The sequence below is a fragment of the Pristiophorus japonicus genome, chromosome 14 (genome assembly GCF_044704955.1).
Source record: "Pristiophorus japonicus isolate sPriJap1 chromosome 14, sPriJap1.hap1, whole genome shotgun sequence".
Classification (NCBI taxonomy): Eukaryota; Metazoa; Chordata; class Chondrichthyes; family Pristiophoridae; genus Pristiophorus; species Pristiophorus japonicus.
The window spans coordinates 181,926,071-181,952,249 of NC_091990.1; the positions used below are offsets into that span (position 1 = coordinate 181,926,071).

General features: G+C 46.9%; 1 protein-coding gene across 1 annotated transcript in view; it reads right to left on the reverse strand.

Annotated features, from left to right (window-relative positions):
* The window catches only part of LOC139279559 (protein inscuteable homolog), a 321,510-nt gene that overhangs the window by 58,585 nt on the left and 236,746 nt on the right, over positions 1-26,179 (reverse strand). Inside the window, exon 6 of the mRNA XM_070898683.1 lies at positions 15,458-15,629. Coding sequence (XP_070754784.1) covers positions 15,458-15,629 — 172 coding nt within the window. The remainder of the gene's footprint in view (positions 1-15,457; positions 15,630-26,179) is intronic.

The following is a 26,179-nucleotide window of genomic DNA, read 5'->3' on the forward strand; positions in this document are numbered from 1 at the left end:
TCAGGCGGTAACAGGTGATTGCTCACTCTCTAATGCTTCCATTACCATAACTAAATCTGCGGCTGTGCCATTTCCATCCCCGTGGTGGGCAATGGCAGCCTACTGAGAGCATCGGCGCAGTTTTCTGTGCCTGGCCTGTGGCGGATGGCGTAGTTGTATGCGGACAACGTGAGCACCCATCTCTGGATGCGGGCCGATGCATTCGGATTTATCCCCTAACTTTCTGAAAAGAGGAGTATCAGGGCTTATAGTCAGTTTCCAATTCAAATTTGAGCCCAAACAGATATTGATGCATTTCCTTTACCCCATAAACACACGCTAACATTTCTTTTTTAATCATGCTGTAGGCCCTCTCAGCCTTAGACAGACTTCTGGATGCATAAGCAACCGGTTGCAATTTTCCAGCTTCATTAGCTTGTTGCAATGCACACCCGACACCGTATGACGAGGCAACACATACTAGTACCAAATGCTTACATGGATCATACAACACAAGCAATTTGTTTGAGTATAACAGTTTTCTAGCTTTTACAAAGACATTTTCTTGGCTTTTGCCCCATACCCATTCATCTCCTTTACGCAGTAAGACATGTAGTGGTTCTAACAGTGTGCTGAGACCCGGTAAGAAGTTACCAAAGTAGTTCAGAAGTCATAGAAATGACCGCAGCTCCATCACATTCTGTGGTCTCGGTGCGTTTTCGATTGCCTCCGTCTTCGAATCGGTGGGCCTTATGCCGTCCGCCGCGATTCTTCTCCCAGGAACTCCACTTCAGGCGCCAGGAAAAGGCATTTCGAGCGTTTTAACCTGAGCCCCACACGATTAAGCCGACTAAGAACCCCCTCCAGGTTCTGCAGGTGCTCGACTGTGTCCCGACCTGCAACCAAGATGTCGTCCTGGAAGACCACGGTGTGCGGGACCGACTGCAGTAAGCTTTCCATGTTTCTCTGGAATATCGCCGCGGCTGATCGAATACCAAATGGGCATCTGTTGTAGATGAAGAGGCTTTTGTGCGTGTTGCTGCAGGTGAGGCCCTTGGATGATTCCTCCAGCTCCTGCGTCATGTAGGCCAAGGTCAAATCCAGCTTCATGAACGTCTTTCCTCCCGCCAGCGTCACAAAAAGGTCATCTGCCTTTGATAGTGAGTATTGATCCTGTAGGAAGAAACGATTGATAGTTACTTTGTAATCTCCACAGATTCTGATGGTGCCATCTCCCTTGAGGACTAGAACAATCGGACTGGCCCACTCGTTGAAGTCGATCAGCGAAATGATGTCCTCTCATTGCAGCCGCTCCAGCTCGATCTCCACCCTCTCTCTCATCATGTAAGGTACCACCCTCGCCTTGTGATGGATGGGTCGCGCCCCCGGAATTAGGTGGTTTTGCTTCTTGGAACTTCCCGATGCCTGGTTCGAACAGCGAGGGGAACTTGTTTAGGACCTGGGCACACGAAGTGTCGTCAGCGGACGAGAGCGCTCGGATGTCATCCCAGTTCCAGCGTATCTTCCCCAGCCAGCTCCTGCCGAGCAGCGTGGGTTCATCGCCTGGTACTACCCAGAGTGGTAACTTGTGCACCGCTCCATTGTAGGAGAACTTTACAGTAGCACTGCCGATTACGGGAATCAGTTCCTTTGTGTAAGTTCCCGGCTTAGTGCGAATGGGAGTCAGGACTGGCCTTAAGGCCTTGCTGCACCACAATTTATCAAAAGTCTTTTTGCTCATAATGGACAGGCTCGTGCCCGTGTCCAGCTCCATTGACGCCGGGAGTCCAATTAATTCAATCTTCAGCATTATCGGGGGACACTTTGTAGTACCTCTGCCTCCTTGGTCTGAGGCTCTGGTTCGTCGTGATCCGCCGTGGATCTGTCCACCTCTGCAACATGGTGATTTGCAGGATTAGCAGGGTTTGCAGCTCGCCTGCATATACGTTGGAGATGTCCCATTGTTCCACAGCCCTTGTAAACGTAACCTTTGAAGCGGCATGAATGGAAACGATGATCACCCCCCGCAGCACCAACAAGGTGTTAATGGCCTTGTATTCATCACCCTTGATGGTGGACTCTGAGACATCTGCGGACGTGTAGCTGCAGGTATGTGTGACCTGCCCTGTACATTATGATTCGAAAACAACGTTACTTTGTTCACAGTACTTGTAGCAGCACTCGTGCTGAGAGATTTGTTTGGTATTGTCACTGGTGGTGATGAACACTTGGGCTATTGCTATGGCTTTACTCAAGGTTGGGGTCTCTACAGTCAAACGTTTGTGAAGTATCACTTCATGGCCAATGCCAAGTACAAAGAAGTCTCTGAGCATGTGCTCCAAATATCCTTCAAATTCGCAATGTCCTGCAAGGTGCCTTAGCTCGGCGACATAGCTCGCCACTTCCTGGCCTTCAGACCTCTTGCACGTGTAGAACCAGTACCTCGCCATCAGAACGCTTTCCTCTGGGTTAAGATGCTCCCGGACCAGTGTGCACAAATCATCATATGATTTCTCTGTGGATTTGCTGGAGCAAGCAGATTTTTCATGAGGCCATACGTTGGTGCCCCGCAGACGGTGAGGAGAATCGCCCTTCGTTTGGCAGCGTTCGCTTCTCCTTCCAGCTCGTTGGCCACGAAGTATTGGTCGAGTCGCTCCACGAAGGTTTTCCAACCATCTCCCTCCGAAAATTTCTCCAGGATGCCCACTGTTCTCTGCATCGTTGCGGTGGGGTTCGATATCTGTATGTCGTCGCCAGTTGTAGTGTATGAATAAAGAGTTTGACCAGATAATGTGAGCTCAAAGTAAAGTGTGACCTTAGTCTTTTATTGCAGGTCTCCAGAGTGCCTCTCTAGCCTGTGAGGTCTCCTTAATTCAGGTGCTCCCAAGGGATTGTGGGATCCCTTGGGACTCCAGGGGATGAGCCCTCTGGTGGTTAAACAAGGTATTTAAAGGTTTACATATATAACATTCTTGACCCTCTTAAAGCAACACACACACTAATCATCCTTTACATTGCTATCTGCTTACCTATCCTGAGCTATGTCCACACTCCCCCAATATATACTGCACAATCCCAATACACCTATCCCCCCCTCAGATGTACTGAAACCCACTCTTCTCTCACCTCACATCACCTCCCCTATTACTCCTGACACACATTCCTTAACTGCAAGTTTAATCCTCATTTACTTATTTCATTGCAGGAGAAGTTGGTATATATGCCCAGAAGTGATCAGCACTAGCAGGGGCATCCCCATCTACAGATTCCGAACCCCCCAACCACATGAACAGAAGGCCTAGGACATGTTGGGCCTATGTGGTCCCATCACTACAGGTGGAAGATTGCCAATCTCAGGTGAATACCTCAGCATGTACAATCACTCCCTGCAAGCCCCTAGCATAACCACACACACTCAACCTTTCACTCACCTTTCCATCTCACCCTTCATCCTGAAGAGGTCAAGAGTTCCTTCTCACCTTCTACCATCCTTCCCTGGAGACTCTCTGCATCCACAGGGATTTCCAATGGCAGAAGAGGACACTGAGGATAGGAGGAGGAGATGAACTGGAGCCCAGTCTCAGCATTGGAGCCAGGTAGTTGATGTTCTGGAGGAGGAGAAGGAAAGCAGAGAGCAGAGAGCGGACCACGGCACAGAGCCAGCATATCTGATTCCATCCGCTCGATCTCATTAGCAATCCCCCCAGTTTGCCATCCGTGGAAGTTGCTTCTGGTCTCACTGGCACCAACCCAGTGTCATCGGCAAAATCTTACAACTCAGAGGAACCGGAGGTGTGCGAGGTGAGTGAGGATGTGCCCTCTTTCCAGCGGAGACTGAGGCAAAGGCTTCAGAGTCATAGGACCCAAAACTCATGGCCACTCACCTCAAAAAAAGGTTTGATAAACATCCCAAGTATTTCAATGTAATTATTGCAAATTTTGCACTTATCCTGTACTTTGTTGTTCATAGACATTAAAATAATATTTGAAGGAGAGCATTCTACTGGATTGTGTATTTATACTCAGATAATGAATACTGGCACAGTTCTGGCAGAGTATCGAGGACTGCTGAGCAGTCGTGTGCTAAGCTTGGAAATAGTTTATTGGCAACTGGCACAGAAGCAGGTCAGAGTTCAGTATGCTGCTGTGGTCAATCAGTGGATAACACCTCCAGCACAATCTGACTTAAGATGGCTTTTGAAGCAGCCCAGGATGACCCCTCTGAATGTTCATCCTACTGAGGTCCTGGGACCTGCAGCTTCCTTTCCCTGGGCAGCGCAAACTCCCCGTCATTGATACTGAATTGACGGCCTTCCTTCAGTGCAAAATTATGTAGCCAGCAGTAAGCCATGATGATCCTTGTGAACTTTTGAGGCATGTTCTGCACCAGATCTGTCCAGGCACTGAAAACTGATCAAGCTCTATGAGTCTCTCCACCAGAAGTCGTGTTGCTGCATTGACCTGGTCGTATGCGTTCTCTGTCTGCATAATCTGTTTCCTCTGAGAGACCACCTTGGACGTGATGGTCCTCATGGAAGAAGTCAGCAAGTGTAGAGTGGTTCAGAATCGTGGCAGCCGCCAGCATGCCTGGCTTTCATACAAAGGATCTTTTGATTGGCATCATAGATAATCTGAACATTTGGTGAACGGACTTCCTTCCTGTCCACAAATGTCAATGGATATTGTTTGCACCGTCAGTGCCACGTGTGCACCATTTATAGCATGCTGCATTCTGGGGAATCCGGCAATGCGCCAGAACTCCCTGGGTCTCTTTCTCTGCTGCCTGAGTTTAATGCTAAAGTGGTTGAACTCTGCAACTCTGCTGAACAACACATCTATGACATTGTGTCCATGCCGGCCAACAAGAGGTTACCCAGCCTAATCCCACTTTCCATCTCTTGGTCCGTAACCCTGTAGGTTACGGCACTTCTGGTGCACATCCAATTACTTTTTAAATGTGGTGAGGGTTTCTGCCTCAACCACCCTGCCAGGCAGTGGGTTCCAGACCCCCACAACCCTCTGCGTGAAGAAATTTCCCTTCAAATTCCCTCTAAACCTTCTATCAATTACTTTAAATTTATGTCCCCTCGTTGTTGACCCCTCTGCGAAGGGAAACGGCCCTTTCTATCCACGATATCTAGGCCCCTCATAATTTTATACACCTCAATGAGGTCTCCCCTCAGCCTCTTCTGTTCCAATGAAAACAAGTCCAGCCTATCTAATCTGTCCTCATAGTTTAGATTCTCCACTCCAGACAACATCCTCGTAAATCTCCTCTGTACCCTCTCCAGTGCAACCATGTCCTTCCTGTAATGCGACGACCAGAACTGCACGCAGTATTCCATCTGTGGCCTAACCAGTGTATAATACAATTTAAGCATAACCTCCCTATTCTATGCCTCGGCTAATAAAGGTAAGCATTCCGTATGCCTTCTTAACCACCTTAGCTACCTGGCTTGCTACCTTCAGGGATCTGTGGACCTGCAGTCCCAGGTCCCTTTGTTCCTCTACACTTCTCAGTGTCCTACCATTTAATGTGTATTCCCTTTCCCTGTTAGCCCTCCCCAAATGCATTACCTCACACTTCTCTGGATTAAATTCCATTTGCCACTGTTCTGCCCACCTGACCAGTTGTTTGATATCTTCCTGCAGTCTACAGCTTTCTTCTTCATTATCAACCACACGACCGATTTTAGTATCATCTGCAAACTTCTTAATCATACCCCCTATATTCAAGTCGAGATCATTGATGTGTATCACAAAAAGCAAGGGACCCAGTACTGAGCCCTGCAGAACCCCACTGCATCAGAAATGTGTCAAAAGTTTCTGAATTATGCTGCCCTGTGGAGCATCCTTTTTTGGGGGTCCCTGCATCAACGTCCTCATGCACCCTTGGGTCCCCATTATGTTTAGAGGGAGTAGATATACTTTACTGTCATAGTGGTCAGGAAATTCCTCGGATCTGCTCACGTTTCACTGTCGTCACTTCACTAGGAGTCCGATGGAAACCCTTTTCACTCATAACTGAGATTCCCACTGCACTTCTGACAAAGTATTGCCAGCAAAATGGAAGCAGATTCAAGGTATTATCCGGCTACTGAGTTCGAATGATATGATTCAACTTCATATCGAAACCCAAAAGTATAAGGGAGCAGAATTAAAACAGCTAAAAGGACAGCTAAAACCCCACTTTTTAAAAAAGGAGGGAGAGAGAAAACAGGGAATTATAGATTGGTTAGCCTGATATCGGTGATGGGGAAAATGCTGGAATCAATTATTAAAGATGTAATCGCAGCGCATTTAGAAAGCAGTGACAGGATCGGTCCAAGTCAGCATGGATTTATAAAAGGGAAATCATGCTTGACAAATCTTCAGAATTTTTTGAAGATGTAACTAGTAGAGTGGATAAGGGAGAACCAGTGGATGTGGTATATTTGGACTTTCAAAAGTCTTTTGACAAGGTCCCACACAAGAGGTTAGTATGCAAAATTAAGGCACATGGGATTGGGATGAGATGTTAAGATGAGAAATAAATTTGAGCCTTGCAGACTCAGTGTGCAAATGGGAAAACAGGCGAGTCCATTATTGCAGTCAATCAACCAAGTAACCACAAAACAATGCATCGATGCAAACACTTTATCAGAAACCGCAGTGGCGGGAGATCAGTCAAAACCTGGATATAAAAATGCAAGCTAGAAGCAGCTCAACAGAAGGCAGAAGAACAGGAACAGACGGAAGGAGCACACAGAAGAAGTAGAAGGACACGTGTACAGATGGACACAGGTTGAAAGAACGAACAGACGAACGGACGGAAGGACATGTAGTACGGAACATACACGGAAGGAATAGCACTGCAGAGAACGGCCAGTAGAAGAAGCAACTGGTCACGGAACCAATGACCACAAACCTACAATAGCTACAGCCAGGAAGGGTGATTGCATGTTTTCAGTCGATTTCTCTCAGAAGTCTAGTTCTGTAGTTTTAGTTGTTTTTGTGCGATATAAAACAGACACTGGGTTAAGCCTAAATTTTGTGCCATGTGTTGACCTTTCCCACTACAAGTTCCGAGGTCGAAGAATGAGAGTAGAGTGAAAAATTATCACCCTACAATACGTAGAGGGTGGGATGAGACTATGTGGGGATGTGAAGTACAGTCTTAAATGAGCAAAACTGGGGAAAAAAACAGGTTGAAAAAAAACAATTGGTGAGGTAGAATTCAGCAAAGAAAGTTTGGAGACTCTTCAAAGCTTTCATAAGCCTCAGTAGTGCTTTTTTTGTGTGACAGAAATGTTGCATTTACTGTACTGCAAGACAAGTACAGACTAGTATAACATCTTGTTTAGTGGGGAATGGAGTGATTACGGGTGCATTCACACTCCGATCGTAGTGTTGGTGCCAAGCAACTTCACATTGACCCGGCAGTTACAGTGTAAATACAACCTGAATCTGGAGACAGAGCCCCGCCCACAAGGAAGAGGAATGGTGCTCCCTGGAGGAGGTAGTCTTCAGTCATGCTTTTTTCCCCCAAAAAATCGCCTTCAACAGCTCTGCAACTCTTTTTGGAGTAAACAAAATTAAACATTAAATTAAGTGCCCCCCGATCTGGGGGATACTCCAGACACATGATTTGAACACACAACCTTCTGATCTGGAGTCAGACACTCTACCATTGTGCCATGAGGCCTACAAACTCCAATGGACACCTTAATCACCACAAGGATTCACTTGTGGTGAAAAGTGCTTACGGTCACTGATCACTATGTAGTGCAGAATCATTAGTTTATGAAACATGAATGACTCTGAGGAGGCACCTAGATTTGAACCAAAGACCTCTTAGATCTGCAGTCAAATGCTCTACCACTGAGCTATATCCCCAGACACTCAATCATGCTTTTGGTTTTTTTGTGTTTTTCTTTTTTTGTTTTTTTTTTGGGCACTAAAATCACAATTTTCCCCAGTGCCCCCTATAAAAGGGAAGGGGGACACTAAAAGCACCGGCAATTAAAACAAATTAAACTTAAAAACGTAAAATCAAATTAAAATTTGGTTGCCGGGCGTGATGATGCACTCCAGTCCCTCCGGTGCCCACCTCTCGCGGAAGGCCGCGAGCGTACCGGTGGACACCGCGTGCTCCATCTCCAAGGACACCCTGGACCGGATGTAAGAGCGGAAGAGAGGCAGGCAGTCAGGTTGAACGACCCCCTCGACCGCCCGCTGCCTGGACCGGCTGATGGCACCCTTGGCCGTGCCCAGGAGCAGTCCTACGAGGAGGCCTTTGGACCTACCCGCTCCCCTCCGCACAGGGTGCCCAAAGATCAGGAGAGTGGGACTGAAGTGCAGCCAGAATTTCAGGAGCAGCCCCTTCAAATAATAAAACAGGGGCTGCAACCTTGTGCACTCCATAAAAACATGGAACACGGACTCTTCCAGACCGCAGAAATTGCAGGCGGCCTGGGAGTCCGTGAACCGGCTTAAAAATTTGTTGCACGGCACTGCTCCGTGCACCACCCTCCAGGCCAAGTCCCCGACGAATAGTGGGAGGACCCCTGCGTAGAGTGCCCTCCATCGGGGACCCCCGCCTCCTCCGGACGGCAAGATGGTACGCCATGGCGTGTCCGGACGGCCGGCGAGGATGGCAAAGTTGAGGGTGTGCAGGAGCAGCCCGTACAGGAAACCCCTCCGCGCGGAACTGAAAGGCACGGAGGGGATTTCCCCGAGGCGGCTCAAGTTGTGAGGCGCCGGCTCAATCATGCTTTTAACTGGTGATACAGGAAGCAGCTCCACCTGGTTTAGATGGGTATAATTTACCCAAAGTGCAGTTGTGTCATTAAAACAGGAAATTTTCGTACACAGCGTTTGGCATCCCTCTGAAAATGAGTCTTGTGGGGTTTGAGTGGACAGATTCTCAAAGCTGTCAAAAAGATTGAGGAAATTTGTGTTTAGTGCAAAAATGACCAAAGAAATTCGCAGAGTAATGCACTGAAACAAAAATGTCCTCGAACGTTTCATCACTATAAAAGTGCAATTAGGATATTGCTGTCAAATCTCACAAGGAATTTCACCCAGACTAACAGAGATAACGGGAGGAATCTCAGAGAATTTAATTCTCTTCTAAAATCGCACTCATGTTAGATTCTTCAGTTGATTAGGATTGAAATCATTCCTCCGACAGTAATGTCATAATTCAGTTACCACTTACAGAAGAATGGTTATTGCTCACGAGCACATTCTGCACAACTGTCAGCAAACTTCAGAAGATATTTATATTTGTACTATCACCAAGTCACAAAGTTAACTGTTCTAAATGGTGTTCTAAATCTCTGGAGCAAGCTGCATTATTTGGAGCAAGGGCAGCCTGTGAACACAGCACCAAACTCTCACCTAAGGAATTTTCAAAATGCAAACCAACATTTATGAGTACATAAGTACACAAGTAATAGGAGCAGGAGTAGACCATTTGGCCCCTCGAGCCTGCTCCGGCATTCAATAAGATCATAGCTGATCTGATCATGGACTCAGCTCCACTGCCCTGTCCGCTCCCCATAACCCTTTACTCCCTTATCGCTCAAAAATCTGTCTATCTCCACCTTAAATATATTCAATGACCCAGCCTCCACAGCTCTCTGGGGCAAAGAATTCCACAGGTTTACAACCCTCAGAGAAGAAATTTCTCCTCATCTCAGTTTTAAATGGGTGGCCCCTTATTCTAGGACTATGTCCCCTAGTTTTAGTTTCCCGAATGGAAATATCCTCTTTGCATCCACCTTGTCGAGCCCCCTCATTATCTTATAAGTTTCAATAAGATCACCTCTCATTCTTCTGAACTTCAATGAGTATAGACCCAACCTACTCAACCTATCCTCATAAGTCAACCCCCTCATCTCCAGAATTAACCTAGTGAACCTTCTCTGAACTGCCACCAATGCAAATATATCCTTCCTTAAATGCGGAGACCAAAACTGCACGCAGTACTCCAGGTGTGGCGACACCAATACCCAGTACAGTTGTAGCAAGACTTCTCTGCTTTATACTCTATCCCCCTTGCAATAAAGGCCAACATTCCATTTGCCTTCCTGATTACTTGCTGTATCTGCATACTAACTTGTTGTGTTTCATGCAAAGGTCTCTCTGTACTGCAGCACTTTGCAATATTTTGTCAGTTAAATTATAATTTGCTTTTCTATTATTTCTGCCAAAGTGGATAACCTCACATTTTCCCACATTATACTCCAAATTTTTGCCCACGCTCTTAGCCTGTCTATATCCCTTTGCAGATTTGTTGTGTCCTCCTCACAACTTGCTTTCCCACCCATCTTTGTATCATCAGCAAACTTGGCTACATTACACTCGGTCCCTTAATCCACGTCATTAATGTTGTTGTGTCCTAGGATGCTCTGATAATGACTCCACGTGGCAATGTGTTGCACTTGAACTGTGGTGACATTTGTCCTTTACTGATAACTGCAGAGTGAGGATCACACCTGGTGGCCTGCCTTTTATACTAGGCCAGGCACACCTGTACAGGTAACCTACAAGTCTCCCACTGCTGTGCCCTCTGGTGGCACACCTTGTGATAGTACCACCAGTAGCCATGTAGGATACATGACATCACTCTCCCCCAAGCCTTTAGTGCAAATCGCCTCTGCATTGACTGTGCTCTGGGCTTAGCTCTATCTGGTTGACCCTTGGCGGGTCATTTCTATCTTGGGTGAGTGATTGGTGTTTTGTTGGCAGTAGTGGTGGTGGTTGCTGTTCGTGTATGTCCCTGACCACTCCATTCTCTCCCCCCTCACCACAAATAGATTATGCCGGAGGCTCATTGCATTCATATACATTCAAGTCCAGAAAAACAAGTTTGCATTACATTAGTGGTTCAGTTGTGAGACAAGTACATTAGACTGGTGAGACACATTATCGATATGTGCCGGTGCGTAAGGACAAACTAGTTCCAGAACTGCTGGATAGTGTCCAGGCAGTTCGGTGGCGGCGCGGTGCCCAGTGCTGGCAGTGGGAACCCGGTTGGCTCACGTTGCCTGCTCTCGGGTCTGTTGCCTTCGCTCCTAGCGTCAGGCAGGTTCACAGATGCCTGTGACCTCCCTGTGCTTTTCTTGCCCCCTGGGTCGATGCTGCTCCCTGAGTTGTCGTCTAGCAGTGCACAAGGAACTGCTGACTCACTTGCCTGGGCATTGTTTGGTTTGGGATCCTGGCTGGTCCCGGTCCCCTTTGGGAGAACTGTTGTGGGTGACCCTTCCTTCTCGGGTATGGCCTTGGTGGTGATGGGGTCTGGGGGCTTAGCACAGTTTGCTTTTTCAGGCTCGTGGCAGTTGGTGCCATCAGGTGCCTGAGAGGTGGAGCCGATCAGGGGCAGGGTATCAATACCGGTGCCGTTGCCCTCCTGAGATCGCTTGCTCTGCAGCTCGTATGTATTGGCTGCTTGTGGCCACACTCCATGGTGCATAACTCTGGTCCCAGGGATGCAGGCCACAGCGTTGGGTAACCCGCTGGACCTGTATGCTCCCGATGGGTGTTTGCCCGCTGCATTGGCTGTACGCCGTTGAAATCCTACATCGCACAACGTTTCGTTATTTATTTTGAATACCCTGTAGCTCTGATCTTGATCGCGTGACTTTTCCTTGCTTGTTGCATGTACACAACTCTGATCATCAGTTACACATTTTACCTCTAACTCACAGTTGCTATTACATTGCTTGAGTGTGTGGAAGTGTCCCTTTAAGTGTAAGGGGTTGCAGGCCTCCTTTAAGAGAGCCTTGCTATCTTTACCCCAATCCTCTTCTCCATTTTGTACCATGTGTTGCTCCATCAGCGCCTCACCTCGTGGTTCGGGCGCCATCTTTCCTCCATCCACGATGTCGACTGCGATGATCCTCTTCTCTCCGGGTTCTGCCACCGAAGCTGGAGAGTCATCTTTGGATCCGATTTTCTTCCTCCGGAGTCCTGCCACTGGAGCCCGGATAGTGCGCTCGGGTCGTCCCAGCTGGATCATCTCCATGCAGTCGTGCTGGACGGTCTGTGCCTCGGGTGCTGTGCTGGCCTGCTCTCTGGTGCCGGATCCAACCTCAGGTGGGGGAATGCTTTGCCTCTGAGCGCAGAGGATGTCGATCGCTGGAGGGGTGAAGTCTTCCACTTCCAATGATCTTCTCCATCCACCTTCTTCCGAATAGTGTTGGTCCATCACCTGCAACAATCCTCAGAGGTAACTTGTGCACCGCATCATCATGGCGTACCTTTACATCCGCACTACCAACCGCTGGGATAAGTTCATCGGTGTAGGTGCGCAGCTTTGCCTGAACCGGGACCAACTCAGGTCGTTCAGCCTGATTGTCCCATAGCCTCTCAAAGGCTTCTTGATTCATTACTGACTGGCTCGCCCCCATGTCCACTTCCATGAAGACTGGAATGCCATTTATCTCCGCTTCCATCCTCAAAGGGGAACACTCGGTGGTGCAGGTAAAAATGCTGTATACCTCATCGTGGGCTGAGCTGCCTCTCTGCCTATCGTTTTATAATCTGCACTGGATTCATGGCCATCTGCAGACTTCTCATCGACACAGTGAGTCATATTTCTCTTACACATTCACTGGAGGTGGCCCTTTGTGCTGCAGCCTATGTATACATAGTCTATAAAACGGCACTGGTGAGCCCTGTGATTCCCTCCGCAACGCCAGCATGGAGCTACTTGACTAGCCCCCCCCTCGGCGGACTCTGAGTTAAGGGACTCGGGGGGCCTGTTCTCTCTTCTCGGAGAAGGTTCCCGTTCTACAGTCCAGCCTCTAAACGGTGCCACTCTGTGCACAGTACCTGCCGGGTTTGAGTCCTGAGGGTGAGTCATCTGCCTAGAGCCGCAGGTCGAGGTCGTGAATGCCTGGCTCACGGAGATGGCCTTCTGCAGTGTGGCTGTGGTATCCACAGCTTATGAACAATGAACCTCATGGCCGATTCCAATGAGGCGCTTCGGTGAGGTGGTCGCCGAAATCACACGGTGCCACCAGGCTCCTGAGGTCTGCAGCATATTTAGCGATTTCCTGGCCTTCAGGCCGTCGGTGGATGTAGAACCAGTGTCTGGCTGTGTGGATGCTCTCCTTGGGCTTGAGTTGCTCATGGATCAGTGTTACGAGTTCCTCGTACGTCTTGGTCGTTGTCTTCGCTGGTGCCAGCAAGTCCCTGACGAGGCCATAGACGGTGGGCCCACAACTGGTTAGCAGGATAGCTCTGTGCTTGCCAGCCAGTGTGGCCGGGTTGTCTCCTGCCAGGTCATTTGCTGTGAAGAAATGGTCGAGCCTCTCCACAAAGGCGTTCCAATCATCACCATCGGCGAACTGCTGCAAAGTACCAAGGGTAGTCATTTTTGCGTGAAAGTCCGTAATCTCGTCGCCAATTGTTGTGTCCTAGGATGCCCTGATAAAGACTCCATGAGGCAATGTGTTGCACTTGAACTGTAGTGACCTTAGTCCTTTATTGATAACTCCAGAGTGAGGATCACACCTGGTGGCCTGCCTTTTATACTAGGCCAGGCACACCTGTACAGGTAACCTACAAGTCTCCCACTGCTGTGCCCTCTGGTGGCACACCTTGTGATATTACCACCAGTAGCCATGTAGGATACATGACAAATATAGATTGTAAATAGTTGAGGAGCCAGCACCGATCCCTGCGGCACCCCACTAGTCACTGTTTGCCAACCGGAAAATGACCCATTTATCCTGACTCTCTGTTTTCTGTTAGTTAGCCAATCTTCTCTCCATGCTAATATATTACCCTCAACCCCGTGAGCTTTTATCTTGTGCAGGAACCTTTTATGTGGCACCTTAGCGAATGCCTTCTGGAAATCCAAATACACCACATCCACTGCTTCCCTTTTATCCACCCTGCTCGTTATATCCTCAAAGAACTTCAGCAAACTTGTCAAACATGATTTCCCTTTCATAAATCCATGCTGACTCTGCCTGATTGAATTATGCTTTTTCAAATATTCTGCTACTGCTTCCTTAATAATGGACTCCAGCATTTTCACAATGACAGATGTTAGGCTAATTGCTCTATAGTTTCCTGTTTTTTGTCTGTCTCCTTTTTTTAAAATCGGGACATTACATTTGCAGTTTTCCAATCTGCTGGGACTGCCCCAGAATCCAGGGAATTTTGGTAGATTGCAACCAATGCATCCACTATCTCTGCAGCCACTTCTCTTAAGACCATAGGATGTAAGGCATCAGGTCCAGGGGACTTGTCCACCTTTAGTCCCATTATTTTACCAAGTACTACTTCATTAGTGATAGTGATTGTATTAAGTTCCTCCTAACCAATAGCCCCTCGATTATCCACTATTGGGATGTTTTTAGTGTCTTCTACCTTGTAGACCATACAAAATATTTGTTCAACATCTCTGCCATTTCCCTGTTCTCCATTATTAATTCCCCAGTCTCATCCTCTAGGGGACCAACATTTACTTTAGCCACTCTTTTCCTTTTTATGTACCCGTAGAGGGAAGATAAAGACATTTTACACATATTAATAATCAATAAGCAAAATCAGACTTTATTACTTTTCAATGTCCTCACATATTGTCGAAACAGAATTCACAACAGGGGTAACTCTTCACTAAGTGCCCCCACACAGCACGTAATGCATTACCAATAGAAAATGTCACCATTTTTGCTAAATTAGCGGAATTATTTTAATGCTAAAATGTTTAACCCATTGTCATGCTTACAAATCAAAGACAATCTGAACTACATTAAATATGATCATTGCGGGTTAAGTTAAAAATCAGATAAAAGCCAAAATCTAAATCTAACAGATGCTTTGTGCAATGTGAAGGATCCATTTTCCACACTGAAAAAACACCGCAGGCCACATCGTTCGCATGCCAGACACGAGACTCCCAAAACAAGCGCTCTACTCGGAACTCATTCATGGCAAACAAGCCAAAGGTGAGCAGAGGAAACATTACAAGGACACCCTCAAAGCCTCCCTGATAAAGTGCAACATCCCCACTGACAGCTGGGAGTCCCTGGTCAAAGATCGCCTTAAGTGGAGGGCACTGGCCATCTCGAGTCTCATCACCGAGAGCATGCAGAAATCAAGCACAGGCAGCAGATAGAGCGTGCGGCAAACCTGTCCCACCCACCCTTTCCCTCAACGACTATCCGTCCCACCTGTGACAGGGACGATCGCTCTCATATTGGACTGTTCAGCCACCTAAAGACTCATTATAAGAGTGGAAGCAAATCTTCCTCGATTCCGAGGGACTGCCTATGGTGATGGACTTTCCTAGGTCCTCAATAATATTCAGGAAACAGCAGGTGGCCTCTCTGGGCCAATTTCTTGCCCCTTAAGCTTTATTGAAAACAAATTTGCACAAATGAAATCCCTTACCCACTTGCTGAAAAGCATAAAGAGTTAAACTTCCTCCTCTCAGATTAGCTTCTCGCTGATTGAGCGGTGCCCGAGAGATACTCACTGATAAGTGCTGTTACTATGTCCTCCATGTTCTCTAAGAAGCTGCTGAGATGTTGTGTGAAGGGGAGGTGTGGCGATGTAATCTGTGACACCACGGCTGCAGCTTCTGCACGTGTGGCTTCAGAGTTTGCTTCATTTGTGAGGAGATCAGCCAAACACAGCACACCATCCACCTAAAAAAGGAACATCATTGCAAAAAAAAAAGTTATGCTTTAAGCCATGATCAGTCTTCCTATTTTCGTCAAGTCACAGCCGAGAATAGCAAGTTGGCGTTCAAGCCCACACACAGCTCTTACTAACTTCTGAAGGTATATAGTCAACAGCAGCCAGAACATAGAAATATACAGAATGCTGCACAATACTGGGCACCTTGACTCTCACCTCTGAATATTGGCTCAAATCGAATCCATAATGGTGGGTTAAAAGTCTGTTTCATATAATTGCCCTGTTTAGCAACACCCGTTAACACCTCCAAGGTGCACAAACAGGGCGCGAAACTGATTTTGCCCGGGGTTGGCGGGGGGGGGGGCGGGGGAGGGGGGAGGGGGGGGCTTACCAGCTTCCGCAAAGTTGCGCGGGAGTTAACGGAAACATGGCCGCTGTGGCACCACTCCCCGGCGGTAGTGCCCAGGCCGCTGCACAGCCGACGCTGACGTCATTGCCATGCACAGCGACCCCTTGGGACTGCATGTGCTGCGAACCGGGCCGGCATCCGCTTGCGGGGCGGGAGTTAAAGGGGAGGTGGGAAGACCTGCGTCGCCATCTTGTCAGTTTGGCCGATCCACCGGTCAGCCTGGCTTACTCCTCTGTTGCGTGGTCCAGGCAGCTGTCGTGCAGGCCTGGCACTCTGTTTTGGTTGCCGGGCTGCAGCTTCAGCACCCCGTGGCCCAGTGGGGCCCATCATAGGCCCCACAAGTGCGCAGCAGCCCTCCCCTTTAACCGAAGGGGAGGTGTATCGAAATGCGTCAGCGATACATCCAGCGGCCATGTAGCGCTGATGAAAAGGCCCCCAATACCACGCCAACAAGGAAGTGGAGCACGCGAGATTGTGCTCCACTTCATGTGAGGGGCAGTCACCACTGTTTCGCGGTTGGCCCTCCCGGAGTCGGTTACCACCTCCAATCGTGGCGCGAGGGAATTTTTCCCTCAAACAGTCTTAAAGGTCCACAGAGAAATTACCATGGGCACTTTTGACTCTGTACCTGCTTATAAGCATGTAGATTAAAAAATGCCCACAAGTCAGAAATATTTGGTATTAAATCACACTCAGAAAATCCATGAAGATAGTAAGGAACAGGAGTAGGCCATTTTAGCCCTCAAGCCTGTTCCACCATTCTAATAGTCCATAGCTGATCTGTACCTCAACTGCATTACCCGACTTTGCCCCATATCCCTTGATACCCCAACCTAAAAATAATCTATTGATCTCAATCTTGAAAATTTCAATTGACCTATTATCCACAGCCTTCTGAGGAAAAGCCTTCCAGATTTCCACTACACTATGCCTGAAATGGAGAATCTTAGTTATGAGGACAGATTGGATAGGTTGGTTTTGTTCTCATTGGAACAGAGGACAGAGGAGGTTGAGAGGAGACCTCATTGAGGTGTACAAAATATTGAGCGGCCTGGACATAGTGGATAATAAGGGTCTATTTCCATTGGTGGAGGGATCTATTACAAGGGGGCATAGTTTTAAGGTGGTTGGTGGAAGGTTTAGAGGGGATTTGAGGGGGGGGGGGCTTCTTTACGCAGAGGGTTGTGGGGATCTGGAACTCGCTGCCTGGAAGAGTGGTGGATGCAGAAATCCTTACCACTTTTAAGAGATGATTGGATGGGCACTTAAAATGCAGTAACCTGGTGGTCATTTATACATAACTTGCTGTTGAATTAACTGTGTGTGTCCTTGTTTTGTATTCCATCGTGTATATTGGTAACACTCTCACCTCTGAATCAGAAGGTGTGGGTTCAAGCCCAGAGACTTGAGCACATGATCTAGGCTGACATTTCAGTACAGTACTGAAGGATTGCTGCACTGTTGGAGGTGTATTTCATTCAGCTAAGATGTTAAACTAATGTTCCTGTTTGCTCAGGTGGATGTAAAAAAAAATTCAGGAAATACTCAAAGAAGAGCAGGAAAGTACTCCCAGTTTCCTGGCCAACATACACCACTCGACCAATATAATTCCCGTCAGGAAGATCTCTGATAGCCTGGCGCTACTCAGGGATACGATCGCCTACGTGCGGGACAGGGGGGTGGACACCTGTTTAATCAGCTTAGACCAGGAGAAGGCCTTTGACAGGCTATCGTTCACATACCTGATGGACATGCTCTCCAAAATGGGGTTTGGGGAGGGTATCCGCAATTGGATCCAACTGCTCTACACAGACATCAGTAGCGCAGTTCTAATCAACGGGTGGGAAACTGAAAGCTTTCCGATCAGATCTGGCGTCAGGCAAGGCTGTCCTTTCTCCTCTGTCTTGTTTGTGTGCTGTATCGAACCCTTTGCCGGGTCCATCAGGAAGGATGCAGGCATTAGAGGGGTGACGGTCCCAGGCAGCGGAGGCGCTCAGGTCAAGACCTCCCTGTACTTGGACAACGACACCGTCTTTTGTTCGGATCCGCAGTCGGTCCGCAGATTGCTCACAATCTGCGACCAGTTTGAACTGGCCTCGGGAGCGAAGGTCAATTGCAGCAAGAGCGAGGCCATGTTCTTTGGCAACTGGACCGACCGATCCTTTATTCCCTTCACCGTTAATGAATGGCCTACTCCTGCACCTATTTTCTATGTTTCTATGTTAAGCCAGATTACCTGAAGGTGTTGGGAATATGGTTCGGAGCGGACGGGGCGTGCGGCAAAAACTGGAAAGAGCGTATCGCCAAAGTGAAGCAAAAACTGGGATGGTGGAAGACACCAGGAAAGAACCTGGTCATCAGGAGTGAGGTGCTCTCAGGGTTGCTGCACGTGGCACAGGTCTGGCCCATCTCACGCTCCGGTGCTGCGGCAATCACCCGGGCCATCTTCCACTTTGTCTGGAGGTCCAAAATGGACCGTGTCCACAGCGACACGATGTACAAATCTCTGGACAGTGGAGGAAAGGATGTTCCGAACATGGCCCTCATCCTGATGGCCACCTTTGTGTGCGGCTGCATCAAGCTGTGCACAGACCCCCGGTACACAAACACCAAGTGTCACTACGTGCTGAGGTTCTACCTGTCCCCGGTATTGCGAAGGATGGGTCTGGCCACGCTGCCGCGAAACGCCCCCACCAGCTGGACCATGCTTGTCCACCTGTCCTTCGTGGAAAGGTTTTTCACAGAAAACCCCTTTGACCACAAGGCCATCAAACAGTGGTCAGCACGTAAGGTCCTGGACGCCCTACGAAAGGAGAGGGTGGACCCTGTCGGGTGGTTCCCCGAGCATACTGTCGAACTTATTTGGCAGAACGTCTCATCGCCAGAGCTTTCACACAAGCACCAAGATGTAGCTTGGTTGGCGGTGAGGAGGGCCCTACCCGTCAGAGTGTTCATGCACAGCCGACGTCTCAACAGCACGGCACGGTGCCCCCGGGCCGGCTGCGGGGCGGACGAGACTGTCACCCATCTCCTTCAGGATTGCGCCTTCGCAAGGCAGGTCTGGAAAGAGATGCAGTGGTTGCTGTCGAGGTTCATCCCAAGCAGCTCCGTAACACAGGACTCTGCGCTCTACGGGCTGTTCCCAGGGACACACACCGAGACAGACATCACCTGCTGCTGGAGGGCCATCAACTCGATGAAAGACGCACTTTGGTCTTGCCGAAACTTGCTGGTCTTCCAGAGCAAGGAGATGTCCACGTCTGCGTGTTGCAGACTGGCGCAATCCAAGGTCCAGGATTACGTGCTGAGGGACGCACTTAAAATTGGTGCAGTCGCCGCAAAGGCACGGTGGGGAAGGGCCACAGTTTAAAGCCCTTCCACCACGGTAAACCCAGGGGCTGGAATCCGTATAAAACTCCCCTCGGGCTGCAATGGTAAACCTTTTGTATACATAGAGCACTATGATCTGCAAACACCTATGTAGTGCCATGTATAATGCAAGTTCTGTTGCGTAATGCATGTTGGAAAGAAATGTAACTACCCTCACTGTGTACCGTAACTTGATGAACGTACCACAATGTATCCTGGATTGTATGAATTGTACCTTGAAATGTAAAGTAAAGAAATGTATTGAACGGAACTGCCGTCAGCATCCAAATGTAATGTATGGAATTGCTGACTGCATCCAAATGTACTGAACTGCTTTTCAATGTATTGTGCAAATTTTTATATGAATAAAGTATATTTTGAAATTAAAAAAAAGACCACCATTTTAGTAATATTTGAAGAATTTACAATTTTATGGGGTCAGGATTAAGGTTTAACATAAACTTTCATTGACATGAAGAAAGATGGACAGCACACAACTATTTAAGTTTTATCAGCAATGAAATAGCAAAGACTTTATCAATTAGAAATAAAAGCCCCTATTTTCGCCACGATTGTGTGCTGTTTTTTTGGCATCCAAACGTTCCACAGGGGACTCTTTTTAGAGCAAGGGGAGAAGATTTTTGGGCCGAAAGGGCTGCTCACCCGCTGCAATCCCAGATCATAGGGCTGCCCCCCGCCCTCCAGTCCCCCGCCCTCCCGCTCAGTCCCGCTCCCCCCGCAAGTTAAAGTTCGGGAGCGGGAGGACCACTTGGCCTGGGATGGCTGCGGGTCCAGCCGGGGGGTGGGGGGGAACAGAGGCAGCGGGTCCAGCTGGGGGGAAGAGGTCCTTTGTGGCCCTTTCGGCAGCGGTGGGGTAGCAGTCCTTTCAGGGGAGCGGGCTTCAGCTTGCTTCAGCGTCTCTGGTTGCCCTGGCAACTTCAGCTTTTCACCCATGCCCAGAGAGCTTTCAGCGCAGACTTGAAGCTCCGCACCCCCCAGACTAACTTCGGAGAGCGTGGTGCCAAATTCAAATAGTTCTTTGGCAAAAGTCCCAATTTTTTTTTCTGGCACAAACGTACACAAATAAATCGTACGTTAACATGCGCGGACACCACAAATCCAGCAAGTGGAAAATAGGGGCCAAATTCCCATGCAAAAAAAACTTTAAAAAAAACACTTACAAATTGTAATCCAGGTGCTATGACCTGGAACTAAATTGTAGAATGACAGTAAGTTTAATTACCAGTGACGAGCAAAGCCGATACCTTTTCACTGGAGGATTGTATAAGATGAAACAATCTCATCCAAGCAAGTTGCATCGCATGGTTGGAAGGCATATTAGAAAATATGTTTTTTTATGGCTGAGTCACAGTCCCCAGGCAATATCAGAATATCTTAATGAAGATATGGGAGCAAACCTCACAATCGATCATGTTATTACTAGAAAGCTTCACAGCCTTTTCTCTTTCTACGCCCACAAACTTTTTCAGTTCGCAAAATAAGGCTCAATCACTTTGAAAGAAAATATCTAATTTGATACAAGGCATTAGTCTGCAGCAAGCTCTGAAGCAGTAATTCAATCAAGCATTTTCAATGGTGCCACAAATGCTTGAATGGTTTATGAATATCATTCGAACAACAAACTTGAATAGAAAGATTTATATTTATATAGCGTCTTTCACGACCTCCAGATGTCTCAAAGCGCTTCACAGCCAACAAAGTACTTTTGAAGTACAGTCACTGTTGTAATGTGGCAAACATGGCAGCCAATTTGCGCACAGCAAGCTCCCACAAACAGCAATGTTATAATGACCAGATAATCTGTTTAAATGACGTTGATTGAGGGATAAATATTGGCCAGGACACCGGGGATAACTCCACTGCTCTTCTTTAAAATAGTGCCATTTTCCATCCACCTGAGAGAACCAAAGCCCTGTCTGCTAACGTCTCATCCAAAAGACAGCAATTCCAACAGCGCAGCACTCCCTCGGCACTGCACTGGGTGTCAGCCTAGATATCTGTGCTCAAGTCCCTGGAGTGGGACTTGAACCTGCAACCTTCTGACTACGAGGCAAGTGTGCTACCCACTGAGCCACAGCTTACACTCATATCAGTACAGTACACCTATTCCTGGATATCCCATTTATAGTTTTTGTTATATGCAAAATATTGGCCCTGAAATTCCGATGTCCCGGGTCCGTACGAAGTTTCTACGGACCCGGGAAGGCAACGGAAAAGCCGGGTTTCAGCGCGCAATGCGCATGTGCTGAAAACAGGCTTTTCCGATCTGTTAAGTTTCTGGCTTGAGAGATCCTCCATATCTCGGGAGCGAGGACACTTGCAGGGCAAGATTTCCGATATTTACGAATATCTTGCCCTGCAAATGTCCTTTAAAATCTTGCACCTGAAAAAGCACACGTATAGCCTACTTTTACAGGCGCAAGTGTTTAAAAATACACACACACATTCAAAATAAAGTTATAAAAACACTTTTTTTTTAAACCCTCCCCACTACGGTAAGTTTATTTTAAGGCTTAATTAAAAAAACTTTTCAAAAAGTCGACAAACTTTTTTTTTTATAACAACTTTAATTTAAATGAATGCTAAATTTGTACTTTATTTTCTATTTTTTATTGTGTTTTGAGTGTTTGGGGGCTGGGGTTTCTAATTCATAGTAATAGAAGTTCCGGACTTTCGGAACTCCTATTGTTATGAATGAGAAACTATACTGTACCTGATTGGCTGCTGTTTCCAGATCCTGGCCTGTGCACATCCCCACGTGCATGCGCTGCGTGCGTAGTCACCAGAGGCCTCAGGCTCGGAAGTTCGGCTGGGCGCAGGCATATCTTTTTAGGTCGCTTGTCCACAGGAAAAGGTCAACCGGAATTTCAGGGCCATTTTTTAAATAAAACATCGTCCAACAAGCATGTTGAGCACAGTAGTACTGCAGATGAAAGGATAACAACAATGGCAGTGATATAAGGCTCAAGTTTGCCCCCTCTGCTAGAATGACAGGTGCGCTGACTTTGTAGTACAGAAACGACGCCGGTTTTTTACCTCCGTATTCTCCCCATTGGTTCCAGGCCTGTGGCCTGTGGCGCAGCACATTGGATTGCATGGTGGGCGGAGCTACAGCCCTGCGCAGTGGAGTCTGCGCAGTAGTTCCTGGCCCTCCCAGCACGTCCTGGCTCCGGGCAACCCTATCCTGGCTAAAGGGACGACGCGATATTCGTCGCCCCTATCCCGGGCAAGTGGCCTGCCACACAGGCCAGCCGCTGCCTTCCGTCGCTGAGGGCTACAAGAGACAGGTTGGTGGGGAAGAGTTTTAATCAGGGGGCAGGGGGGAGGGGAAGAGTTTTGATACCGCAGGGGATGGGGGAGGGAGTGGAGGGAGAAAAGAATCTTCAAAGATTTTCCAGTACTTTAATATCTAGCTATCTTTAATTAAAAATATACTTAGTTTAATCAGGCTGATAGCACCTACACCCTGTCCAGTCTTACTGCTTGGGATTTGAAAAAAAACTAGCATTCCTATCATGACACTGTCACTTGGAGGCGACCTGCGTTGATCTCTTAACTCACCGCAGGGTTTTTCAAAATGTACAAAAGTGGCCACTTACTCTGGCCTAAGTTAGTTTGGAATAAGTTTTAGCTGGCTAAACTTGCTTAAATGGCCAAAACAGGCATAAGTGGCTGGTAACGCCCCCTTTTGAAAAAAAACTGAACTAAAAAAAAACCTAACTAACTCACTTACACTGGAGCAACTTAAATGGGGAGAATTGCGATTCGAAAAATACAGCAACTCCTGGGGAAATTGGGGCCCTAGGAAGCAATGGGTAAAGCTGAGTAATAAGCCAAGGAAACGTTTGCCAGAAATCATGGTCAGATGTGGGTAAAATCAGAAAATCCTGCTCCCCTAAAGCCAAGGTATGGTCAGCATGGTAACTCACTCCGCTCTCTAACTGTGCTATGTTAATGCTACTCACAAACTCAAACATGCATGGTTGTTCTTTCTCCCCCAACTCTAGTATTACCCCACTACTGCTGTTCCAACTGACTCACCAACTTCAGTCTTGATTCTCATTGCTGCCTTTCACTCAACTGCCAACTCTCACCCACCAACCCCAAACTTCATTACTCGTTCCCATCACTTTCTCCCACCCAACTCCTGACTTAAGACCCCCAATTACAGCAGCTCTCTCTCAAACACTTTTGTTTAGAATATCATGCTAATTAGATTACTCGAAGTCTGGTTGTGTTTTGTAAAAACACACTGATCACAGTAGATTATAAAGATCACAGGATTTGCCACAGAATGTCCTACCATGAAAAATCAATACCATTAGCAATAGTTACATGGCATCACTTGATACTCTCTTACTATTAAATTTTTTGCTATCGGATCACTAATACAGTACATAATGCACATATTTAATTATACAACAGAACTTTATTCACAAATGTAAAAGCAAAAAGGCCCCAGCATGCTCCAACCAGCTCAATTCTTTTGATGATTCCTTTTCCCCAATGAGAACGCAGAAGTTAAAATTCTATTATATTGATAACCTTCCTTGAATTTAATTTCCACAATCTTTGCGTTGACATTGTGGAGAATAAAAGAATTTTCAATTGCAGCACGGAGCGCCATTTAAATCCTATTCCAGTGCAGCACAGTATAGGGGTTCCATTCTGTTCTCGGATCTATATTTGGACCTGTCTCACTTAGAAGTTAAGCACAGAGGGATGTGCCGAGTAATTCATGTTGCTTTTGTTTCCACAAATTATTTCTTTATAAGTTTCATTTTATGGAACATGAACTCTATTCGTGCTCGTTGTCCCAAACCCTTGCCTCAAGTTTTACTTTGGAAGCCCAATACTGCCAAGGTTGCTGAATTTGGAGTCACCTACTCCAGTCATTGTCTGGGAGGTAATTCTTTTCTCACCCCAAGCTTCCAGCCTCTCTTTTGCAACCTACCTCACTTTTTTACATTTTAATCGATAGTGTTGCTCCTGGGCTCCAAATGTGGTATCCAATTTCTCTTCCTCCTCCTTGCATCTTAACTTTGTTGAAAAAAAGAATCATGACATTGTTTCCTACTCTAAGGCATTCTTTCTCAGGACTTCAACATTATGGAACTCCTTGCTTCATTCAGCCTTCCTTTCCTCCCACAATATATTGATTTTAAACTCCAAGCTTGATGTACTTTTTGAGTTATTTCATTTTTTCTCCTGCCCTTTTAATTCTTAGTCATCTCCTGTATTGAGTCTTTGTCCTTTCCCTAGGTTTCTAAATTTAAAAATGCTTACTCCAATTATAGACTAAAAATTACACTCATCCTGGAGCACATTGCCCTCCCACTGTGTGCCCTCACACTGTTGTGACCCACTGAAAATTATGCCAATAATGCTTTGAAGTTTATCTGTTCCAGTTCATAAACAGAGCAGAGCAGTTGTGAAATCATACATCAGGTACAGTATACTATTTGAGAAGATTATATAAGCTTGATCACAATTCAACTATGCATAAAGTACAGAGCAAAACTTGAAATTAGTGTAACTATAAGCTTTTGAAACACAATTCAATCACATAGCACATCCTAAATTGAATTATTCAATATTTTGGGGCATACCCAAATGGATTTCTGTTCAGCTATCAGATGTTATGAACTTAAAGCAAAATCTCAGTCTAATCTAATCCGGTCAACAGTCACTTTTATAACCCCAGATAAATGATTGCCTGCATGGAGCACTTATATAATTAGCTCTTTCACTGACAAACTTTGGATAGGTGCCATATTTTCATCTCAGTTCTGATTAAACTATCATTTAAAATGTCAACACCGGTGCTAACTTTGCAATGGCTAGAGTAAGATGACAGCTTAAAACGAAACAGCAAAGAATTCTCATCGAGCAACCTCAGATACTCACAAGTTATCCATAACGGCAAGGTAGGGCACTTTCTGTGTCACATATATTTGTATTTTGGAGGGCCAATAGAAAATGGAGGGAGATCAGCTTTTATATTCAATGCAGAGACTATCTGGTTTACTCACTTTTGACAAAAAACCAAGAGCACCCGGGAAGAGGAGATGGAGGAGACATTTACATCTAGTCCCACATCAATTCTGCTACTCAAACAACAGCAATGGTTATGATGACATCGGCTTTGCATTAAAGTGATTCCTCATGTCAAAGACATCAACCTATCATGCCTGTGTTGCTGCTAACTCTTCAATTGGAACCATCTACTCTCAGCCCATTTTCCTGCGATAGAAATGTGTAAAAATAAAGTGCATTGGCTCCCAGTTAAGCAGCACCTCAATTTTAAAATCCATCCATGGCCTCGCCCCTCCCTATCTCTGTAACCTCCTCTAGCACTACAACTCTCCGAGATATCTGCGTTCCTCCAATTCTGGCCTCTTGTGCATCCCCAATTTTAATTGCTCCACCATTGGTGGCCGTGCTTTTAGCTGCCGAGGCCCCAAACTCCGGAATTCCCTCTCTACCTCTCCTTCCTTCTTTAAGATGCTCCTTAGAACCTACCTCTTTGATTGAGCTTTTAATCATCTGCCATAATCATCTCCTTATGTGGCTCGGTGTCAGATTTTGTTTGACAACGCTCCTGTGAAGCGTTTTGGGGTGTTTTACTGTGTTAAAAGCAAGTTGTTGTTGTTGTTGTTGGTTTATCCCCCAGTCTGTACTGAATTGGCACCAGCAGTGTTAAGATTGGCCGAAATGCCTCTGTAATAAGAAGAGGATAAAATAGCCAAGAGTTTCTAC